This window comes from Neomonachus schauinslandi, chromosome 1, assembly GCF_002201575.2.
Source record: "Neomonachus schauinslandi chromosome 1, ASM220157v2, whole genome shotgun sequence".
Lineage (NCBI taxonomy): Eukaryota > Metazoa > Chordata > Mammalia > Carnivora > Phocidae > Neomonachus > Neomonachus schauinslandi.
In genome coordinates, this window is record NC_058403.1 from 70,914,329 (window position 1) to 70,933,426 (window position 19,098).

The window sequence follows — 19,098 nt, forward strand, 5'->3', positions numbered from 1 at the left end:
GTGGGTGGCTTCCCCAGGATCACAAAAAAAGCCACCTGTAATTCTTAACTTTCACCCTGTTGCCTGAGCCACATTCCAGGCCAGAGACCACATGGGGTGGAATTCATGCTCCGTGTCAGGAAATGAGATTGTTGATTTTTCATTTACACAAAAATGAAAAATAAATACCAGATGCTTGAAAACATGTTGCAACTCATCTTGCTGGAACTTAAAAGTGCATTCTGACTGAGAAAATTAAATTAGAAAACCCACAGAGCAAAAAAGATGTTTTGAAAGAAATGCACTTTGTCTTTACATCCACACACACACAGTATCTCATTGTTTCTTTTGCAGGGAGCAGCTGTGAAGGAAATTGGGGGAGGGAAACGGACAAAACATCCCATCTCTGTGTTTGGTACAGAGCTAAGCTTTTAGGCCAGCCTTCCTGAGCTGGAGGGGGTGTGGCAGGCATTAAAAGTAAACATCAATGACCCTATGAAGCTTATAAAATAGCTTGGGAGAAGCCAGTCAACAAGAGAACGAATCCTAAATTGAATGAGTTTGCATGTGGAAACTGCCTTCATCTTGACAAAAAAGGTACGTACTGTGGTTTTAATTTTCATGTATGATGAATGATGCTTGAACTAGAGGCAGTCTTGGCTTTTCACTGCCCCCTTTTTGGCTAAAAATAGTAACTAACAGGATGGAGGGTTTGTACCAGCTGTTTGGCAAATTTCGTCTCATTTTTCCTCAAGCACCCTTACAAGGTAGATACTATTCATGCCATTTTCAGACGATGCAGCTGAGGTTCCGCTATCCCAAACCACAAGTCTAAGAGAAGACTGCCAACAGATACCAGACTGGGGTGCCAACCCCATGTTGACTCATCTCCAAGTCTTCTGCTTGCACAGGGCACCCTCTTGCATGCTATATAGACAAGAAGAAAATCTTCCCTACACCAATACTGGACTAGATGAGTTCTCGGGGAGTTGTCATCCACCGGTGTGCTACAGTAAAATTAACTGAAAAGTGAGCTAGAATTAATCCTGTGAATAGGAAATGCATTTAACAATATGGTACAAACCTGTTTTCTTCAGAAGACATATTTTCTTGTTAGATTCAATAGCTAAATGGGTTTTTTAGACCCATTTACTTGTGGAAATGTATTTTGTTTTATCACGTGAAATCTAAAAATCTAGTCCTTCATGATCGGCAGCTCTTTGAAAGCAGGGACTATGTCCTCACTAATACTCAGGTGTTAAGAGAACAGGCTCCGGGGCACCTGGGTGGCTCAGTTGGTTAAACGACTGCCTTCGGCTCAGGTCATGATCCCGGAGTCCCTGGATCGAGTCCCGCATCAGGCTCCCTGCTCAGCGAGGAGCCTGCTTCTCCCTCTGACCCTCCCCCCTTCTCATGTACTCTCTCTCTGTCTCATTCTTGCTCTCTCAAATAAATAAATCTAAAAAAAAAAAGAGAACAGGCTCCTAGGAGACCTGGTGTGAGTAAGCTCTGGCTTCAGAGCTTCGCGGGAAGTAACCTGGGCTCATTAACAGCATTGAGGGCAAAGAGAATGTCAATGCAGGACCCTAACAGGTAGGGTATGGTGGTGATACAGTGTGGGGCCCACTCAATATACTGAGGCCAGGGCTTCTCCATGGGGAAGTTCAGTGAGTGTGAGTATACTCAAGAGGTATCAGTTCACAGAGTCAGTGCCGGCCCAGGGTGGGTGCACCATAACCTTAGCGGAATTATTATGAAATAATTTAATATTCAGTTAAAAGAGCATTTAAATTATATTTATTTTTAAAATATGTAAACTCCCCTCATTAAGACAGTCTTCCTATTAGTATTAGAAGATGATGCAAACATACAGGTCACACATAGCCAAGTTCACAGGTATATGTTAATAATGTGACTTACCTCTGATGCGGGATGGGGCCGAGGCCCCAGAGGGAGGGCCTCAGGCCCATCGCCAAGAGGGTTCTTGGCCTTGCACGGGGAAGAATTCAAGGGCAAGCCATTGAGAGAAAGGGACAAAGATTTATTAAGTATAGAAGAAAGCAGCTACCTCACAAAGTAGCAGTCTCTCCTTCCAACTGAGGAAGAGGACTCCCCTTTGCCTCTAATAAAGGATTTTATACGGTTTTTTAAATTAGCTAACCATATAGGGAGGGGCTCACTCTTTAACTTTGGGTTTATCATTTACATTGGGTGGTGTGTTTTTCCATTGTTTTAGGATCATGAAATTACCTGCAGGGAGCAATTTTAAGAATGTCGGACCTTTGTGGCTTTTACTGCCGGAGGGGTCTTGTGGTCTTCCGTGAGTCGGATCTTGTTAACTCTTTTTACGACCTGCCGACTCTTAGGTTAAAGGGTCAACCTAAAGCCGAAATGGCTTTACTTTGCTCCTCTTGTCTCCGAGCCCTCTCCCTCCTGCCTCCCCTTCAGAAGGTGCTCAAGAAGTGTGGAGTGAACTAGAATGGGAGGGGCCTGGAAAAGAAACTGTGGATGCCATCAACCCTTTCTCTCTACAAAAAGTTTTAACCATAGGAATAAAACTACGGCAAGAAAGAAGCATCTTTGGAAAAGATGCGAGCAAGGGTAAGAATTAGCTCTGAAATCCTCCTACAGAGCTAAAGCACATGTTTCAGCCCACAATAGAACATTTTTTAATATTTGTCAGAGTAAGACAGGGAACTGGCTTTTGGTGTAACTGTCACTTGGTGAAATGAGGCTCATCAAGGTTGCAGAGGGAGGTGTTTATGGAAAGCCACCAAAGGCGGTGTACAGAAGGCAGCATGATTCAAGGTCGCTGCAGGACGGACAGTTGGCAACGGCACCCGAGTCCCAGCTCTCTGCCCCTTCTGGCACTCAACTTCCCATGTGTAGGGGGCTTGGAGGGTGGGTAAAGGACCTCTCAAGTCCTGCCAGTTTGGGGGACCCTGTAGAATGTGCATAATGTGTGACCATCCTTTGAGGTTAGATCTTCTGGGCAAGGCACTGAGCTTGGAGCCTACTGAGGGCCAAGAGTAGAGCTCCATGGTTCTAAGAATTTCTTGGAGATGGATGCAAATTTGTGTCAGTTCAGGCAATTCCATCATCTCCCAAAAGGTTAAAAGACAGGTGTTGTTTACGTGGTGGTAGGAGCTGATGGGAGATGGATTCTCAGAGAAGGTGGGGTCCTACCACCGACTTGGCTTGCTCAAGGGAGACTCAACCACCACCCGCCACCACCATCCCCGGCTGGCAGCTTTACTCATTATGTAACTGTTCCTTTGAAAACGGAGCAACGAAACCTCCAGAAGAAAAGCTATCGATTATTAAAGGTTATTTGGAGGTTTAACCATAATAAAGTGGTTATAATTAATCCTGTTATGACACCTCCTTTTAAATGCTCAGATCTGAGAACATTTTGCTTGCATTGATTCAGTCCTCTCCTTTGCAGGGAGAAAGGCAAAGAGCTGGAAATAGCTCCTGTGGAGCCACAGTCAAGGAGTCACACAGAAGAGAACAGTCAGGGCAAGAAGCAGGGAAGGGCGCTTGGGCCAAAATGCCTGTTGCCAGCTGCTGGCCCGCCTCTAGCTAAATACACATCTGTGTCCCTGTCTATTCAACTAAAAAAAAATAATAATAAATGCACATCTATGGAAGATATCCCCAACAGAGGTCCAAAGAGAAATTCAGGAAATAACTATTTGTTTCTGCTTTTCATGCTAACAACAACTAGCATTTATGAAGCATTTTCTCTGTGTCACACACCACCCTAAATGCTCTCTCTGTAGCATCTCATTTAATTCTCGCAAAACTTCATGAGGTTGGTATGATTGTTATTCCCACTTAATAGACCAGGAAGCTAAAGTGTGAACTGGACACAGTTATACTTAGTATGTGGCAAAGCCCGCATTCAAACCCATTCGGGGTGACCGTGGGGTTCCCAGCACGCGGCTGCCTGTTCAGGTCTCAGGCTTACTCCTGAGTTGGTAAACAGCCCCCCAAGATGGGGTAGGGGTGTGGGGTGTGGATCAGGGAGGCATTTCTCTTATGACTCTCATAAGACACTAAATGTCATGCACGATTTGTGTTCATCTTTTTTTTCTTGCATGGTTCACTCAACAGCTTCCACCTCCCCCTTTGCCTACCCCCACCCCACACTGTTTCTCTCCATCAACAAGTCTGGACTGTGCCTGACACTGCCAGGTTCTGGGAGTGTCCATCCTTGAAAAATGCATACTTGGGAGGGAGAAGTTGCAAAATAAATCCAACGAGCTCCAACACCAGGCAGAGTGTGCTCTCCTGGAGGGAAAAAAGGTCTGGAGAGGCTCCCGGGGGCGGAAGGGCTCACAGCGCCATTGACTCAGGTGACCCTGCAGCGTGACTGTTGCAAAGGCTTAGGGGAAGGTCCCCAAACAGGTCCCCAGAAATTATCCCCTGGTGACTGTGTGTCCTCGGGAGGCCCAGAACGACCGGAGCTGCTTTGTTTCTCTGAACTCCAGGTTCCATCCTCAGCCCCAAGATGGTGAGGGAGCTGCTGCTTTCCGTGCTGGTCGGCCTCTTCAGTGCTGTGGACGGACAAGCCTTCCACCTTGGGAAATGCCCGAGCCCTCCAGTGCAGAAGGATTTTGATGTGAATAAGGTGCGGTAAAAGGCTAACCTCCTATTGGTTTGAATAACCATCCTCTAGGCTTCAGTGTGAGTATTCTGCTTTGAGTCCCACAGCAAGCCTCGGGGTAGGTACTTATCCTATTGGGGGATCCCCCAAAGCAGACTCTGAGGCAAGAACTGGGGAGCAGAGGGTTTGGGGAAGATGATCCCAGGAAGCACCGTGGGCATGTGGGGAAGGGACAGAGAAGCAGGACAGCAATAAAGGATGCATTTCTCGACAGTAACACTGTTAACAACAGGGTTCTGTCCTGCTGGGGATCCTCTGAGGAGATGTGTAGAATGCTCCTCAGATTGTCGCACGGAGGGATGTGAGCGGGCTGTGGGTATTCCCGTGGTGCTGGCAAGGCCTTCCGGCAGAGGGGGAGGCATGGGCTCAAGGTGGGCAGCTGGCGGTGTGTGGGAATTGTCCACGGTGGCCGAGGTGAACCCAGCTAGGCTGAGAGGACATGGGGCAGTTAGTTCATGGGCAGCAGCTGTTCCGGAGCTATTATCCGCATTCTACGGATGAAGAAGCTCAATGTCACACAGCTCATCACTGACCCAGGTCACCCGGCTAATCACTGCAGAGTGGGATTCAAAACCAGGCTTCGCCACTGGGCAGGACAGCCACGGATTCCTCACACAGGGCCTAGAAGAAGACAGAACTCCCCCAAGAGGCTTTTTTGTTCCCTGCGCTAAAAAGATACCAATATAACCAGATCCCCCATATGTGGTTTTTCTTTGTGGGATCAGGCCCAGCCTTACTGTGCATATGTGTACATATATACACGCAGGGAACTGCCGAGGCAGCGACTGGGTAACACGAAATGGCTTCCGTTGCTGCGAACTCATGCCTAGAATCTCCCTCTTAAGACTTTCTCCTTAGCGGAAACTTTGGATCTTTTTTAAGAGGCTGTACTCATGATGGGTAACATTAAAATTGTTACCAGTCACTCCCTCCTCAGTGTGAATGAGTGTTGGGACCTCTCAGGGGACGGAGTAGGTAGAGGAGTGAGGGAAGAGAGCTCAGAGCCCGTGGGCTGTGGGGAAGGAGCACCATCAATAGAGAGTCACACAGGGGAGGTAGGAAGGAGACACACAGTACAGTTTACATTGACTTACTCCAAAACTATTACGGGCTGGTCCCTTTATTGAGGTAACCCTGCTAAGCCACAGGAGACTTTCCAGAAAAAATCCAGGGAATTTGAATTATATTTCAATTTGGGGGTAAAAAATCCCAAGACACTTTGAAAATTATAATTGATCTATATTTACAAAAGTCTTTTGAAGAATAAAGCGGGATGTTTAAAAAAGTTTTATTGAAATATAATTCATATACCATATCATTCACCTGTTTTAAAGTTCACTTTCAATGTTTTAATGTTTTTTTTTGTATAATCACAGAGTTATGAAACCATCACCACAATCAATTTTAGAGTATTTTCATCATCCCTACACATAAACAGTCACTCTCCATTTCCCCCTCGCCCCTCCCTGCCCCAGGCAACCTGTCTCTATGAATTTGCCTATTCTGGACATTTCATAGACGTGGAATCATACAATGTGTGGTCTTTTGTGACTGACTTCTTTTACTCAGCATAGTATTTTCAAGGCTCATCCATAGTGTACTATGTATCCGTACTTCATTTCTTTTCATTGGCAAATAATATTCTACTGCATGGATAATGCCACATGTTATTTATCTGTTCATCATTTGGGTTGTTTCCATTTTCAACTATCAGGAATAATGCTGCTATAAGCATTCATGTACACGGTTTTTGTGTGTTTATTTTTGTGGGAGTTTTTTTGTGGACATATATTTTCAGTTCTCCTGGGCATATACCTAGGAGGAGAATTGCTAGTAACTCCACGTTAACTCCAAAAGGTAACTCCACGTTAACTTTTTTGAGAAACTGCCAGACTGTTTTCCAAAAGAACTGCATCATCATTTTACAGTCCCACCAGCAGTGTCTCACACCAATTTCTCCATATCTTTGCCCACACTTGTTATTGCCATCTTTTTTGATTATAGTCCTTAAAATTTTAGTGGGCACGAAGTGGTATCTCATTGTGGTCTTGATTTGCATTTCTCTGATGGTTAATGACGTTGAGCATCTTTTCATGTGTTTATTGTCCATTTGTCTATCTTCTTTGGAGAAATGTCTGGGTCCTTTGCCCATCTTTTACTTGGGTTATTTATCTTTTAATTATTGAGCTGAGAGTTCTTTATATGTTTAGATACAAGTCTCTTATCAGATATTGGATGTGCAAATATTTCCCACATCCTGTGGATTGTCTTTTCACTTTATTGATGTGAAACTTTGATATTGGATATTCAGTTGTCCCAGAACTCTTTGTTGAAAAGACTATTCTTTCCCCATCAAATAATCTTGGCATCTTTGTTGAAAATCAATTGGTCATATATATGCAAGAGTTTTTTTGGACTCTCAATTCTATTCTATTGTTCTATACGTCTATCCTTATGCCAGTGCTATACAGTATTGATTACTATAGCTTTGTAGTAAGTTTTGAAATTAGAATATTTGAGGCCTCCAGTTTTGTTCTTCTGACTATTCTGGGTCCTTTGCATTTCCATACGACTTTTAGGATCTGTCAATTTCTGCAAAGAAGCAGAGTTGTTTGTATTTCTCTTTTATAAATACTGCACTGAATCTAGATCAGTCTGGAGAATATTGTCATCTTAATAATTTTAAGCCTTCTAATCCATGAACATAGGTTATCTTTCCATTTACTCTTGGGTCTTCTTTAATTTCTTTCAACAACGTTTTGTATTTTTCAGAGTATAAGTTTTGCGTTTTTTGGTTAAATTTATTCATAAGTATTTTATTCTTTTGATGCTATTGTAAATGGAATTTTCATAATTTACAGTGTTCGTTGTAAGTGTAGAAAGCTATTTGATTTCTGTATATTGATCTTGTATCATTTAACCTAGCTGATTTCATTTATTAGTTCTAATAGTTTTTGTGTGTGTCGATTCCTTAGGATTTTCTATTACAAAATCATGTTATCTGCAAATAAAGGGAGTTTTACTTCTTCCTTTCCAGGATTCTTTTTTCTTTTCCTTTTTTTTCTTTCTTTCCTTTTTTTTTTTTGAGACAGAGAGAGAGCGCCCGTGTGCGCACAAGCAGGGAGGGGCAGAGGGAAAGGGAGAAGATCCCAAGCAGGCTCCACAATCCGGGTTCAATCCCACAACCCCAGGATCATGATCCGAGCCAAAATCAAGAGTCGGAAGCCCAACCGGTTGAGCCACCCCAGGTGCCCCTCCAAGATTCTTTTTACACGTTGCATTCTCCTTATGTGGATAGAGAAATAGACCCAAAACCATGAAAGGGCTTTCACAAAAATATTATAAAATTATAAGGGAGCATGACATGAAAAGCAATCTTCCACCTCTGAGTTTCCTCTTTTCTGGAAAATCATGCTTCCTCAGTTTTAATTGTGGAGCACTAAAGTCACCTTAACAATAATAGAACAATTTTAAATGATCTGTATAAAATGGAGCTTTTTTTGAGGATGCCTAGGAAACCAAATGACCTCTAACCTTATTTTTGGGTGCTTTAAATGAATGTTAATTTCAGTGGTTTTAATTGACAGATATGCTTTAATAAATGAGTGGAACTTTATGTCACAAACGTATATATTTGAGCAAACAGCCATGTGACTGGAGCAATACTGCCCCCTGTTTGCAGTACACTCTCAGTTCAAAGTCTGACTTTTTTGAAGGTGAGGGCATCTCTGATTTTCCTTTGTTGAATAATACATTTTTAAATTTCTAAAATACTTTGAATTAATATTTTGACTAAGTAAATATATCCACATGGTTCAAAATTCTAAATGTACCAAAGAACATTCGATGAAAAGTTTTTCTCCTACCCCTGTTTCCTTCCTACCTCAGTTTCCCTCCCTAGTAGCAGTCAGTAAAAACAGTTCATTGTGTATCTTTTGGGAGATAATGTATACGTCCACATATACATACATAAATGCAGTAGGCAGAATGATGTACACACCCTGATCCCTGGAACCTGTGAATATGCTACTTTCCACGGGAAGGGGGATTTTGCCGATGTGATGAAAGTTATAAACTTGGAGATGGCAAGAGTGGCCCGGTTTATCCAGTGGGCCCAGTCTAATCACTGAAGGCAGAGAACCTTCCCTAGCTGTGGTCAGAGAGGCATGATGATGGAACAAGAGTCAGAGAGGTGCAATGTGAGAAGGATCTCTCCCGCTTTTGCTGGCTCTGAACATGGAGGAAGGGTTTCACCAACCAAGGAATGTGGGTGGCCTCTAGAACTTGGACAAGGCAAAAAGACAGAGTTCTCTAGAGCCTCTAGAAAGGAACACAGCCCTGCTAACACCTTGATTTTAACCAAGCTCACTTGATGTACGGAACTGTGATGAACAGAACTGTGAGACCATAAATTTGTGTTGTAAACTTGTGGTAATTTGTTACAGCAGCAATAGAAAATGGATATAATAACCTTTCCCCCCATTTTTCCATATAGTCCGTTTTTTACCCAGCTCTTTTTCCATTGAATGTATCTTGGAGATAATTGCATATGACTCCTCTAAGAGAGGGTGTATAACATTCCATTGTATGAATGTGCCATCATTTATGGACTCAGGTCCCCTACTAATGCTCACTTAGACTCTAGTTTCCTGTCTAGTTCTTACATATAGTACCACAACAAATAACCTCATATACGCACTATATGCATTTTCAGCTTTGCTAGATAATTGCCAAATTACCCCCCGTGAAGGTTGTAAATTGGAGTAGTCTCCATGCAAGGCAATGCATGGAAGCATGAAAACACCTGTCTCCCCTCACCCTCACCCACTCCGTTGCACACTTCCTTTAAGGCTGACTTTGTGCACGAAGGTATGAACTGAGACCAAGCCCCCAGTGGAAGAATGATACCAGTCTTCTAACTCCTGATCACCTGCCAAAAGCCTTTGTGACCAGCTCCCTGTCCGGGGTCATATGAGGAGAATTCAACCAACTCTGGAGTCCCAGTCCCCCACAGTGAACATATCTGACTTTGCACACAATTCAAAGATGCCTCGTAGAATCACAAAATATTTGAGGTGGCACCTTACATCACCTGGACTGCTCCCTCTCTTTTACAGAGTCTAGAATTTCACATAGATTTTGGCTGGAGGGGCAACTGACAGCATATCTAAATAAAGAGCACTTTAGGAATAAGATGTGGCATTCGACCAATGCCTGCACATCCGATTCACTTACTCTCCTTTGAATCAATATCTTGCTCAGTTGGTGTTGTGAACAATGCAGCCCATTTTGCTTGGTTTGCCGGGAAAGGGCTCTGCTCTAAAAGACAACAATAGGGAAGAGTTTGCAGGTCCCCAGAGAGCCACAGGGTTTTCTCTGCTTATTGTTATCTCTGCAGTATCTTGGACGATGGTACGAAATTGAGAAGATCCCAGTGAGCTTTGAGAAGGGAAGTTGCATCCAAGCCAACTACTCGCTAATGGAAAACGGAAACATCAAAGTGGTAAACCAGGAGTTGAGGTGAGTGGCTGTGGTTTCAAAAGCAACACAGCCCTGGAGCCAGCCTGCAGATAGCTGTCCTGGGATGACCGGGTGTCCTTGCAGTCTGGTTCGGGGGGATGCCGATGTGGCTGGGTCTGCACTCCTGCTCACAGCAGGTCCTGAGATGAAAACTTTTGGCAGGCGGAATCGTGGGGACTAGAAGCCACTCATTTATTTGCAAGCCCACTTCCTGAACATCTTACTGTATTGTGTACTTACTGTATTGTGTACTCCTTGTGAGTATTATGTTACTGTTGTATGTGTACTCCCTGTGAAAGGCACTAGGGACTCAACAGGAATCCAAACTGCGGGGTTCCTGCTCTCATTGAGAAATAGATACTCTCATAGCAAAGGACAGGGGCGACCTTCTCATCTGATCTCCAAACCAAGAGAGAAGCCCTTGTACATTATCTACTGACAGAGGACATCCAGCTCTGCTTGAATCCTTCCAGGAACTGATGGTTGCTCATCGCCTTCCATGACAATTTATTCCATCTCCAGGCAGCTTTGACTATTACAGACATAGTCCCACTCTAGTTTATGTGAACAAGATAGTCTGTAGCAGTCTACTTTTCTATTACTGACGGCTTCTAATGGATTTCTATTTGATAGAAAAATTCATACTTTAGAAAGCACACATAAACTTTAAAAAAGCCCCAGAAAGTGCTCCTAGCCACCTTCCATCAACAAAGATAAGAGCAACAATAAATGATAGTAACAAATATTAAGCATTTCCTATGTGCAAGGCACTATTCTGTATGTGTATGTATACACGTGTGGACCTCTATGTATGTACATGTAAATGAATATACATATTCATTTAATCCCCACAGCGACCCTGGGGTAGGGACTATACAATTCCCACAGCGACCCTGGGGTAGGGACTATTATTAACCCCACTTTTCTAGATGAGAAAAACTGAGGTACAGAGAGGTAATGTGCCCAAGGGCCACACAGCTTATAAGCAACAACACTGAGATTCAAGCCCGGGGAAGAAGTGAAATGGGGAAGAGGACAGAGGACGCATGAAAGGAAGGCTGGGGATGAGGGGTTGTCCTTCCTGTTCCCTACAGGATCTGAGAACTGTGTTCAACTCCAAGAAAACAACCACACCCAGCCTGGAATTTACTCAGGCTCCCAGACGCTTTGTGTGGCCATCCTCTTATCCACTAAGCTTCCTGTGAGCCAAGACACAGCGGGGTGACTCCCTGGCCCTGCATACATCATAGAAACAAAGTAAAAATCTTAAGGGCCTGTAAAGAGAAAACCAGCTTATTTTAGAGCCCAGGAAGGGCTACAGGGATTGGGAGGCAGGCGCCCATCTAAAGTTGAGATGACCTCATTTCAAATATTTTGTCCCATTCCGTGGCCAAGAGTCAGACAATGACAGATCCCCAAACCCATGAGAGTCTTTGGACTGTCCTGTGGAGCTGGCCGGGAGTCCTCTTGAACTGTGTCCTGAGTATTAGGTTGCTCCGCATGTAGGGTCACGTCTGTTTAAAATACAAGGGCACACGGAGGAAGGTTTGCTGGTTCGGGGAGGGGTGTGGTTTTCCTTTCGGGATACTGCAGGATGGGCGGAGACGCAGCGCAGAGTCTCAGCAAGCTGCTCTTAGCCAGGGTCAGGGGATTTGAGAGCTAGAGCAGTTGGCACCGGGCTCGGAGCTGAAAGGCTCTGGCTTGGGAGTTAGGCTGCCCCGTTTCAAATCCTGGTTGTCAAATACTAACGATGTGATCTTCAGTGAGTTATGATCATTCTCCAAGCCTCTGTTTCCTCTCTGTAAAATGGAAATAATCATAGAACCTCCCTCCACAGGGCTTTGTGAGCGTTGGATGAGGTAACACGTGTAAATCACTTAGTGTTTGGTGTGGAGTAATCATTTAATAAATACAGCCTATTCCGTTAATCTGGAGCTACCCTTGAAAATACAAGTGTATTTTTTCCATGAACAAAGTGTGAGTTTATGATCAGAGACTGGTGTTTTGAAAACTGTTCTGGACAAAACATAAATGATGAAGGAAGGGGGGAAAGTCTGTTGAGAGGAGTCTGGTTTGTTGCTAAGCAACTGTATGCAAATGAAAAGGGACCATCTTCCTGTCTTCCCAGCTGAGTTCCAGGGGACAGTGCAGGGCCTGGTCTCCAGCCCTACTTGATGACAGACTCTGCATCCAGCAGCATCAGAGTACATTTGCCATCCGTCCTTACCTGTTGCTTATTGTCTGGTTTCTGGGACATCGATCGCCAGTCACCATAGCTTACCGACTTTCTAACACGCAATTGCTCTAGTTTTAGTTTGCCCCTTGAGGAGTGGTGAATGGGCTGGTCCTCCGTCAGCTTCCTCAGAAGAGCACTGTGATGTGTGAGCACCCTCCTTCGGTGCATCCCTAGGCCTTTTCCCTGTCCCCGAGGTCCCCGGGGTCGTAGCACGTCACTCGGAAATGGAGTCAGCTCCCTTCAAAAGAGTGAAAGTACTTCATCCAATCTAAGACCATCACTTTTAAGACACACCACCATTTTATAAACCACTAAGAAAGAAATGACCAATTGTATGTGTAAGGTGGCATTCGGTGTAAGATGTGCGTTTCTTCACGTTTAACTAAGTCTCTGAGAATCACAAATGTTTCCTCGCTGCTGTTTTACCTGACTTGTGTCAAAACCTCCCACACTCAGTCAGAAGCTTTGCAGGACTGGCTAGGGGTCTCAGAGCTCAGGCGTATGAACGCCTTTATGGGACTGATGTCCCTGAGGCCCCAAGAGCAAGGAAAGCTTTCAGATCTCCAGACTTCTAGTAATCACAGCAGTCCTTGTTTTTTTCCTTTGGTTCATTCTCATTTTTAAAGAAGCGAATCTTCTTAGTGTATTGGGTTGTTTTGTTTGTTTGTTTTTCTCTTCTCTTTTACTCCCACCCCTCTGGAGACTGAGAGCAGGAAATGGCCTTGCAGGACTCGAAAAACAGGCCTAACGGGCAAGGGCCTAACATATTATCTGGTCCTGGAGCATTTCAGTTGTTGCTTCTTATCACTCTTCCTCCGCTTGGTCTGAGACAGTGACAAAGGAAACGGGACAGAGCCTTCCTAACTATCAATCACAGTCTTGGTGTCCTGGTCCTTTAGTGTTACACATCTTGCCTTTCATTGATTTTTGGCTTCCAATGAGTTAAGGTGTTTTGTTTTGTTTTAACTCATTACAGATCTGATGGAACCGTGAACCAAATTGAAGGTGAAGCCACCCAGGGCAACCTTACGGAGCCTGCCAAGCTGGGAGTTAAGTTCTTCTGGTGTAAGTATTCACTACCCTCAGGAGGTTTCAGGGATAGGATGTATGCAAACTGAAAGCTAGAGCCTTTTCTACCTAGAATGGTAAGTCAGAGCCCCGGGCAGGAACACTCCTGTCACATCTGGGTGTCACCTGTAGTGACTTAATACATAAGTATTTGTTGAGCACCTGCTACTTGCCAAGCTCGGGGCTAGGCACCGAAGATGCGATGATGAGCCAGACAGCGCTGGCCCTTGTCCCCGAGGGGCTTACACCCCAGTGTGGATACTGACAAGTACCCAGGCAGTTTACTGTAAAACTACCATGTTTCAATAGAGGAAGCACAGACAACAGCGCAAGGGCATGAGCAGTAGGAGACCCAATCCTGTCATGTTTCCCAGAGGGGATGGAGGCCCGAAAAATTAGTACTTAGTAGTAGTTAGTAGTGGTGTTATTAGCAGAACAATTGATATGTGCAAAAGCTTGGAAGCAAGAGATGACAAGAGTGAAGGTAACTTTGAGCCCTGGCTCTGTCTACCACTTTCTCGCCACACCGTGGCGTTCCCTGAGGGATATTTGATCATGGGCATTTGCCCTCTGAGCTCTGGGCTAACTGAGGAATGGACCCAGGCAACAGAGAAAGCACCAAATATTTGTTTTACTGTTGATACCGACACACGGGAGAAGCCAGCTCAGAAATGTGAGACTTCCTAATGCCCAGATTGCTCGAGGGTCCCTCTCCCCACCCAGGAGGCGGACACTGAAGTCACAGCTGCAAGAGGAACCCCTCCTCCCACCCCCCATCAAAGCCCTGCAGGGGGGCAGAGAGGAAGCTCTTAGTTTATACACCAAGATAGGAAGGCTGGGAGATGAAAAGAGTTCTGCCTGCACATGGGACCACGGCAATTAACGTCACCTCTGTGCCCGGTAGCGTAAAGGTAAAGGAGATGGCACATGCTCTGTAAGCTGCAAGGGGCTTCATACATGTCAGTTTCTCTTGTTTATTTTCACAAAGAAGATAGTCAAAGTGCAGAAAAGCTAGATGATGGAGGCAAGGTCACTGGACTAATTAGAGGCTGACTTGGGACCAAAACCTGGGACTCCCAACTCCCCTGAGGGATGGGGATGGGAGGCAAGGCCAAATATCATGTGCACGACCTTCCAAAGGAAGCCCGGAACAGGAGCTCGAAGAGGCAGGAGCTGCCAGGAGGGCAAGCAGAGGAGGAAGAGATTTACTCTGGTGGAGGGGTCAGATGTTTGCACTGGGTCTTCCAGGGTGTGGGGGACATTATGGGAAAGGCTGTCCCAAGTGCAGGAATGGCAGGAGGAAAGGCCTGCAGAGAGAAGCCCAGAGGATGGGCAGGTATGTGGAGCACAAGACTGGGCAGAGCCTCAAAAGCCATGTTCATGGGTTGGAGTATCTTCCATAAGCAGTAGGAGGTTGTCAGAGTTTCCTAATAAAGAGACAGGGCAATTTTCTTTGTATTTTTATTTTTTTTAAAGATTTTATTTATTTATTTGAGAGAGAATGAGAGAGAGCACATGAGAGGGGGGAGGGTCAGAGGGAGAAGCAGACTCCCTGCCGAGCAGGGAGCCCGATGCGGGACTCGATCCAGGGACTCCAGGATCATGACCTGAGCTGAAGGCAGTCGCTTAACCAACTGAGCTACCCAGGCGCCCAACAGGGCAATTTTCTTTGCTGAGAGGAAATGTCTGGGTAAATGTGTCTTGAGGGCTAGACCCTGTGGGAGGAAGACAGCCTGTGAACGCCTGGCTGTGTGCAGGTGGGGCAGGATGCTGTTGCCAGAAGAGGTTGGAAGACATATTGCCCCCCCCGGCTACTCAGAGCTGCAGAGTTCTCGGTCCAGCCGGGAACACACAAAGCAGTGGAAATTCACGGATAGCAGATATCTGATGAATACAAGCTCTCATGGGTGAGCCCGGCAGGCCGGCACCAACAGGGCTAGAAAGGTAAGTCAGAAACGGCACTCAGTGTGGGCCCCATAGCCTTGTACAGGCTTCTTTCCACCAGGAGTCCTTCTGTTTTCATATTTATAAACAGGTAGAAAGTCAGAGAGAGGAGGGACCTTGTTGGGTGGTCATCCGGACTAGCCCTGTTGTGTTATTTTCGTGCCCAGCTGGGTCCTTGATGGCCAGCCAAGCTCTGACCTCTCACACTCAGCCTCCTTTGTGCAGCTTCTCATGGTCATTCACAAGGGTTGAGTTCTGGTTTGACTTGGCAAACAGAGGGATTATTTTTGAGTGGAGGAGGTGGGATGCTTGAAACCCAGGAAAGCAAACCACACACGACGGCATACGTGTCCAAATCTTTTGTTCTTATGGGCTCAGCACACAGCTTTCTCCCATGTGGGTTCATTTTCCACTTAACTTTAACAAGGTGGGCTATGACTTTTCCTTGCCTTGGACCATGGCTGTGGAGGTAAGTTCATAGAGAAAGTTTCTGGATTCAGATGGAGAAGGTAAATCCTCCCTCTCTTTTCATAAGGACCCTTTAATGCTGAGCTTTTGATACTATGCAGATGTCAATCAATGAATCTTTATATGCCCCTTATGAGGAAGAGTTTATAACCTGTTACCACGTGATTTACCATATTCTTAAGAACAGAGGAACTTTTGAAGGTCACACAGAAAGAAAAACAAACAAATCAACATTAGTCCTTAATTCCCTCCCCAGGCAGGTTCTAGAGGAAGCTGGGAAGCACAGACTTGGAAAGCCTGGGGCCGCTGACCTCACATCCTCTTTTTTTCTTAAGATTTTATTTATTTGTCGGAGAGAGAGAGCACAAGCAGGGGGAGCTGCAGGCAGAGGGAGAAACAGATTCCCCGCTGAGCGGGGAGCCCGATGTGGGACTCAATCCCAGCACCCTGGGATCATGACCTGAGCTGAAGGCAGATGCTTGACTGACTGCGCCATCCAGGCGCCGCTGACCTCGCATTCTTGATTCCACTTATCTAAGTGGTACCCCCATTTGCACTAGTGCTAAGAGCAGCCTGTTAGCTTAGGGGGTCCGGCAGAACCCCCCATTGCCATCACCTTCTGCAGACCGACCTGCTCCCAGGGAGGGAGGATCCAGAATGATGGCTCTGAGCTCTGGCTGCACACTGGAATCTCGGGGGAGCCTTCAAGAGTCCCAACCACCTCCACATCAGAATCTGGGCAGGCCTGGAGGGAGGTGGCCTAGGATTTTTCAAAGCTCCCATAAGATTCCCACATGAAGCCAGAGTTAAGCACTCATGTAGAAGAACTAGGACCCTGGTTTCCAGGGTCCTGGAGATGAAGGTTCTCTTGCCCTGGCCCTCTTAACTCCGCCCTCCTCTGGTTCTCAGTGATGCCGTCGGCTCCATACTGGGTCCTGGCCACCGACTACGAGAACTACGCCCTCGTGTACTCCTGCACCACAATCGTCTGGCTTTTTCACATGGATCATGTTTGGATCTTGGGGAGAAACCCTTATCTCCCTCCAGAAACGGTGACCTATCTAAAAGATATCCTGACCTCTAATGATATTGACATCGAGAAAATGACTATCACAGATCAGGTGAATTGCCCCGAGTCACTGTGAGAGGCTCTAAGGGAACCTGCATTCACTCCGTGTTACTTCTTTTGCTTTGCTTCCCCCTCCTCACTCCATCCCCCCCACCCCCCCATAAAGACAAACCAACCACAGCAAATGGATGCAAACACCAGAAGGGAAATTTGACAGCAGGAGCCCGCGGAGAGAAAGTCAAGGAAAGTTGGCCCAAACACCTAGCCATGTACCAGTCTGTGACCTTGCCAGTCTAATAATAAACTTGTTGCTGACCTGCTGTGCTCACAGTAGATTCTGAATTGATTTTTGTGGGGTCTTAATTACAAGCTTATGTTTGGAGATCTTTGAACAGTTCTGTTAAAAGAAACGAAGCAGTGCACAGTTTAAAGGAAACAATCCTGTTTCTGGAAGGGGAAAGCTGGTAGCAAAGGCCTATGGAGGGTGGCCTGAATCCAGGTGTCTCCATCCTGCAGTGGGCACTCCTTTAGGGGGAATCATTTGCATTTTTTTAGTCTCTCAGAGGCAGTTTCTTTGAAGTATTTACTTTCTCATCAGGAGGTCCTCAGAGTCAGGCTAACGTAGGGGACCATCTTGGGGTCTGTGCAAGGGAGAATCGATAAGGGAGAAGATGATGGGGATTTGTTTTTAAGAAAATAATTTTGCGGGGGTCTTGCATTCAACTGATATTTACTGAGGACCAACTGCTTTCCAGGCACTGAACCCTTGTCATCCCACAGAAGCTCCCAGACCAGCCAGGGAGACTAACAAGTATAGATGCAAATACAGTCCAAGCTGAGGAGTGCAGAGGTAGCAGCACGCTGAGGGAACTGTGGGGGAGCTCCGGGAAAGTCTCAATCCCTGCAGGACAGAGGCGCCCACAGGGTTGCACAGTCATGCCTCTGGGGGTCCCAACTTCAGAGAATCGGGAACCACCTTGACTTTTGGGTGTTTTTTTTTTTTTTTTTACATCATGACTTTTAAAATCAGAAAGACCTCAGAATGCTCCCCCTGCGATTTCACTTAGTTCACATAGTATTTGTAATCTACTAATGCTTTGGGAAATGAAGATAAAATCAAGCCATCTTATTGGAGTTTTGTTTTTTCAGCATGAACATAAAGTATGAATTTCCTTGAGCACTGGAGACTCTTTAATGCTTTATATTAAAGGTTACAAAAATCCCCAGCATCTCAAGAGGTACAATTTCCATTTTACTAAATAAATACGACCTCATATTGGAGCTTCCAGTTCGACATTCCTAAAGTCTGAAAACAACCAAGCAAAAAGGCAGGAAGGGGGCGGTAGGTACTGAAGGAGAAGACCCTCTCCCCAGCTCTGCCTGCCAGTGTGCCCTGTGCTTTATCATGCCACCCACCCGACCAGAGGGCACTTGGCTCCTCCTCTCAAATACTGTTATCCCCAAGAGTGTTACCGGCCTGTCTCTTATCTCATGGTACAAAATAAGTTGTGACTGCCTTCCTCTTAACAGCTGTCTGGTAACATCAAAGACCATGAAGGTAACTACAGTTAGTACCTTTTACAGTGTGTTGCCCGATACATAGCCTCAAAGTGCGTATGGGAATGAGTTACTGACTGGATGTGTAGATGGATGGACTGGAGTTTCCCCATAAAGGAAGAGAGACCTCTGAAGCAGATATCAGGGGTGACTAAACCAGAGAAAAAACTTTTGGGAATCCAGAGGGAAGCATGTGGGCACCAAGTAGCAAGAGGAAACACGGGGAAAAGAACAAAAAACCCAGAAGGGAGAGGAAAAGAAGGGAAGTGGGAAAAACAGCAAAATAGACACAGTAGTAGAGAATAAATCCCCATGTATCTATGGTTGGCTCTAACAGTCATCAACATCTCACCAGTCTGGTTTCGGCTCTCCCCCACTGCCCCCCATATTTTTGCTAGAGGGTTTGAAGCAAATCCCAGATATCACATCCTCTTATTTTGCCCATAACTGCCTATGCACAAATCTCTAGCAAATACAGGTACTTTTTAAAGAAACAAAAAAAAAATGTAAGGTTATGTGTTATATCCTGAAGGTGCTCAGAGAATGCAATTTCAATGTGATTGAAAGATTATTTTATATAATCCAGAT

The 19,098-nt window shown here is 45.4% G+C and overlaps 1 protein-coding gene across 2 annotated transcripts; it reads left to right on the plus strand.

Annotated features, from left to right (window-relative positions):
• Positions 1-398: 398 nt before the first annotated feature.
• Positions 399-17,295, plus strand: APOD (apolipoprotein D). 2 transcript variants are annotated; one of them, XM_044914387.1, is made up of 6 exons: positions 535-580; positions 3,937-3,955; positions 4,486-4,612; positions 10,047-10,168; positions 13,381-13,469; positions 16,794-17,295. In XM_044914387.1, the coding sequence occupies exons 1-6, from the start codon at positions 535-537 to the stop codon at positions 17,027-17,029; spliced, it is 639 nt and encodes a 212-aa protein (XP_044770322.1). In that variant the 3' UTR covers positions 17,030-17,295. The 2 variants fall into 2 exon arrangements, with proteins under 2 accessions (XP_021548071.1, XP_044770322.1); XM_021692396.1 differs by lacking the exon at positions 3,937-3,955 and having other exon boundaries at positions 399-576; positions 4,473-4,612.
• The last annotated feature ends 1,803 nt before the right edge of the window (positions 17,296-19,098 follow it).

Bases quoted from the DNA above. Each gene is read 5' to 3' on its own strand.
- APOD (XM_044914387.1), top strand. From the start codon at position 535: ATGAGTTTGCATGTGGAAACTGCCTTCATCTTGACAAAAAAGGTAC. The intron at 4,613-10,046 runs GTGCGGTAAAAG...TTATCTCTGCAG, and splicing joins AGGATTTTGATGTGAATAAG to TATCTTGGACGATGGTACGA. The intron at 13,470-16,793 runs GTAAGTATTCAC...TCTGGTTCTCAG, and splicing joins GGGAGTTAAGTTCTTCTGGT to TGATGCCGTCGGCTCCATAC.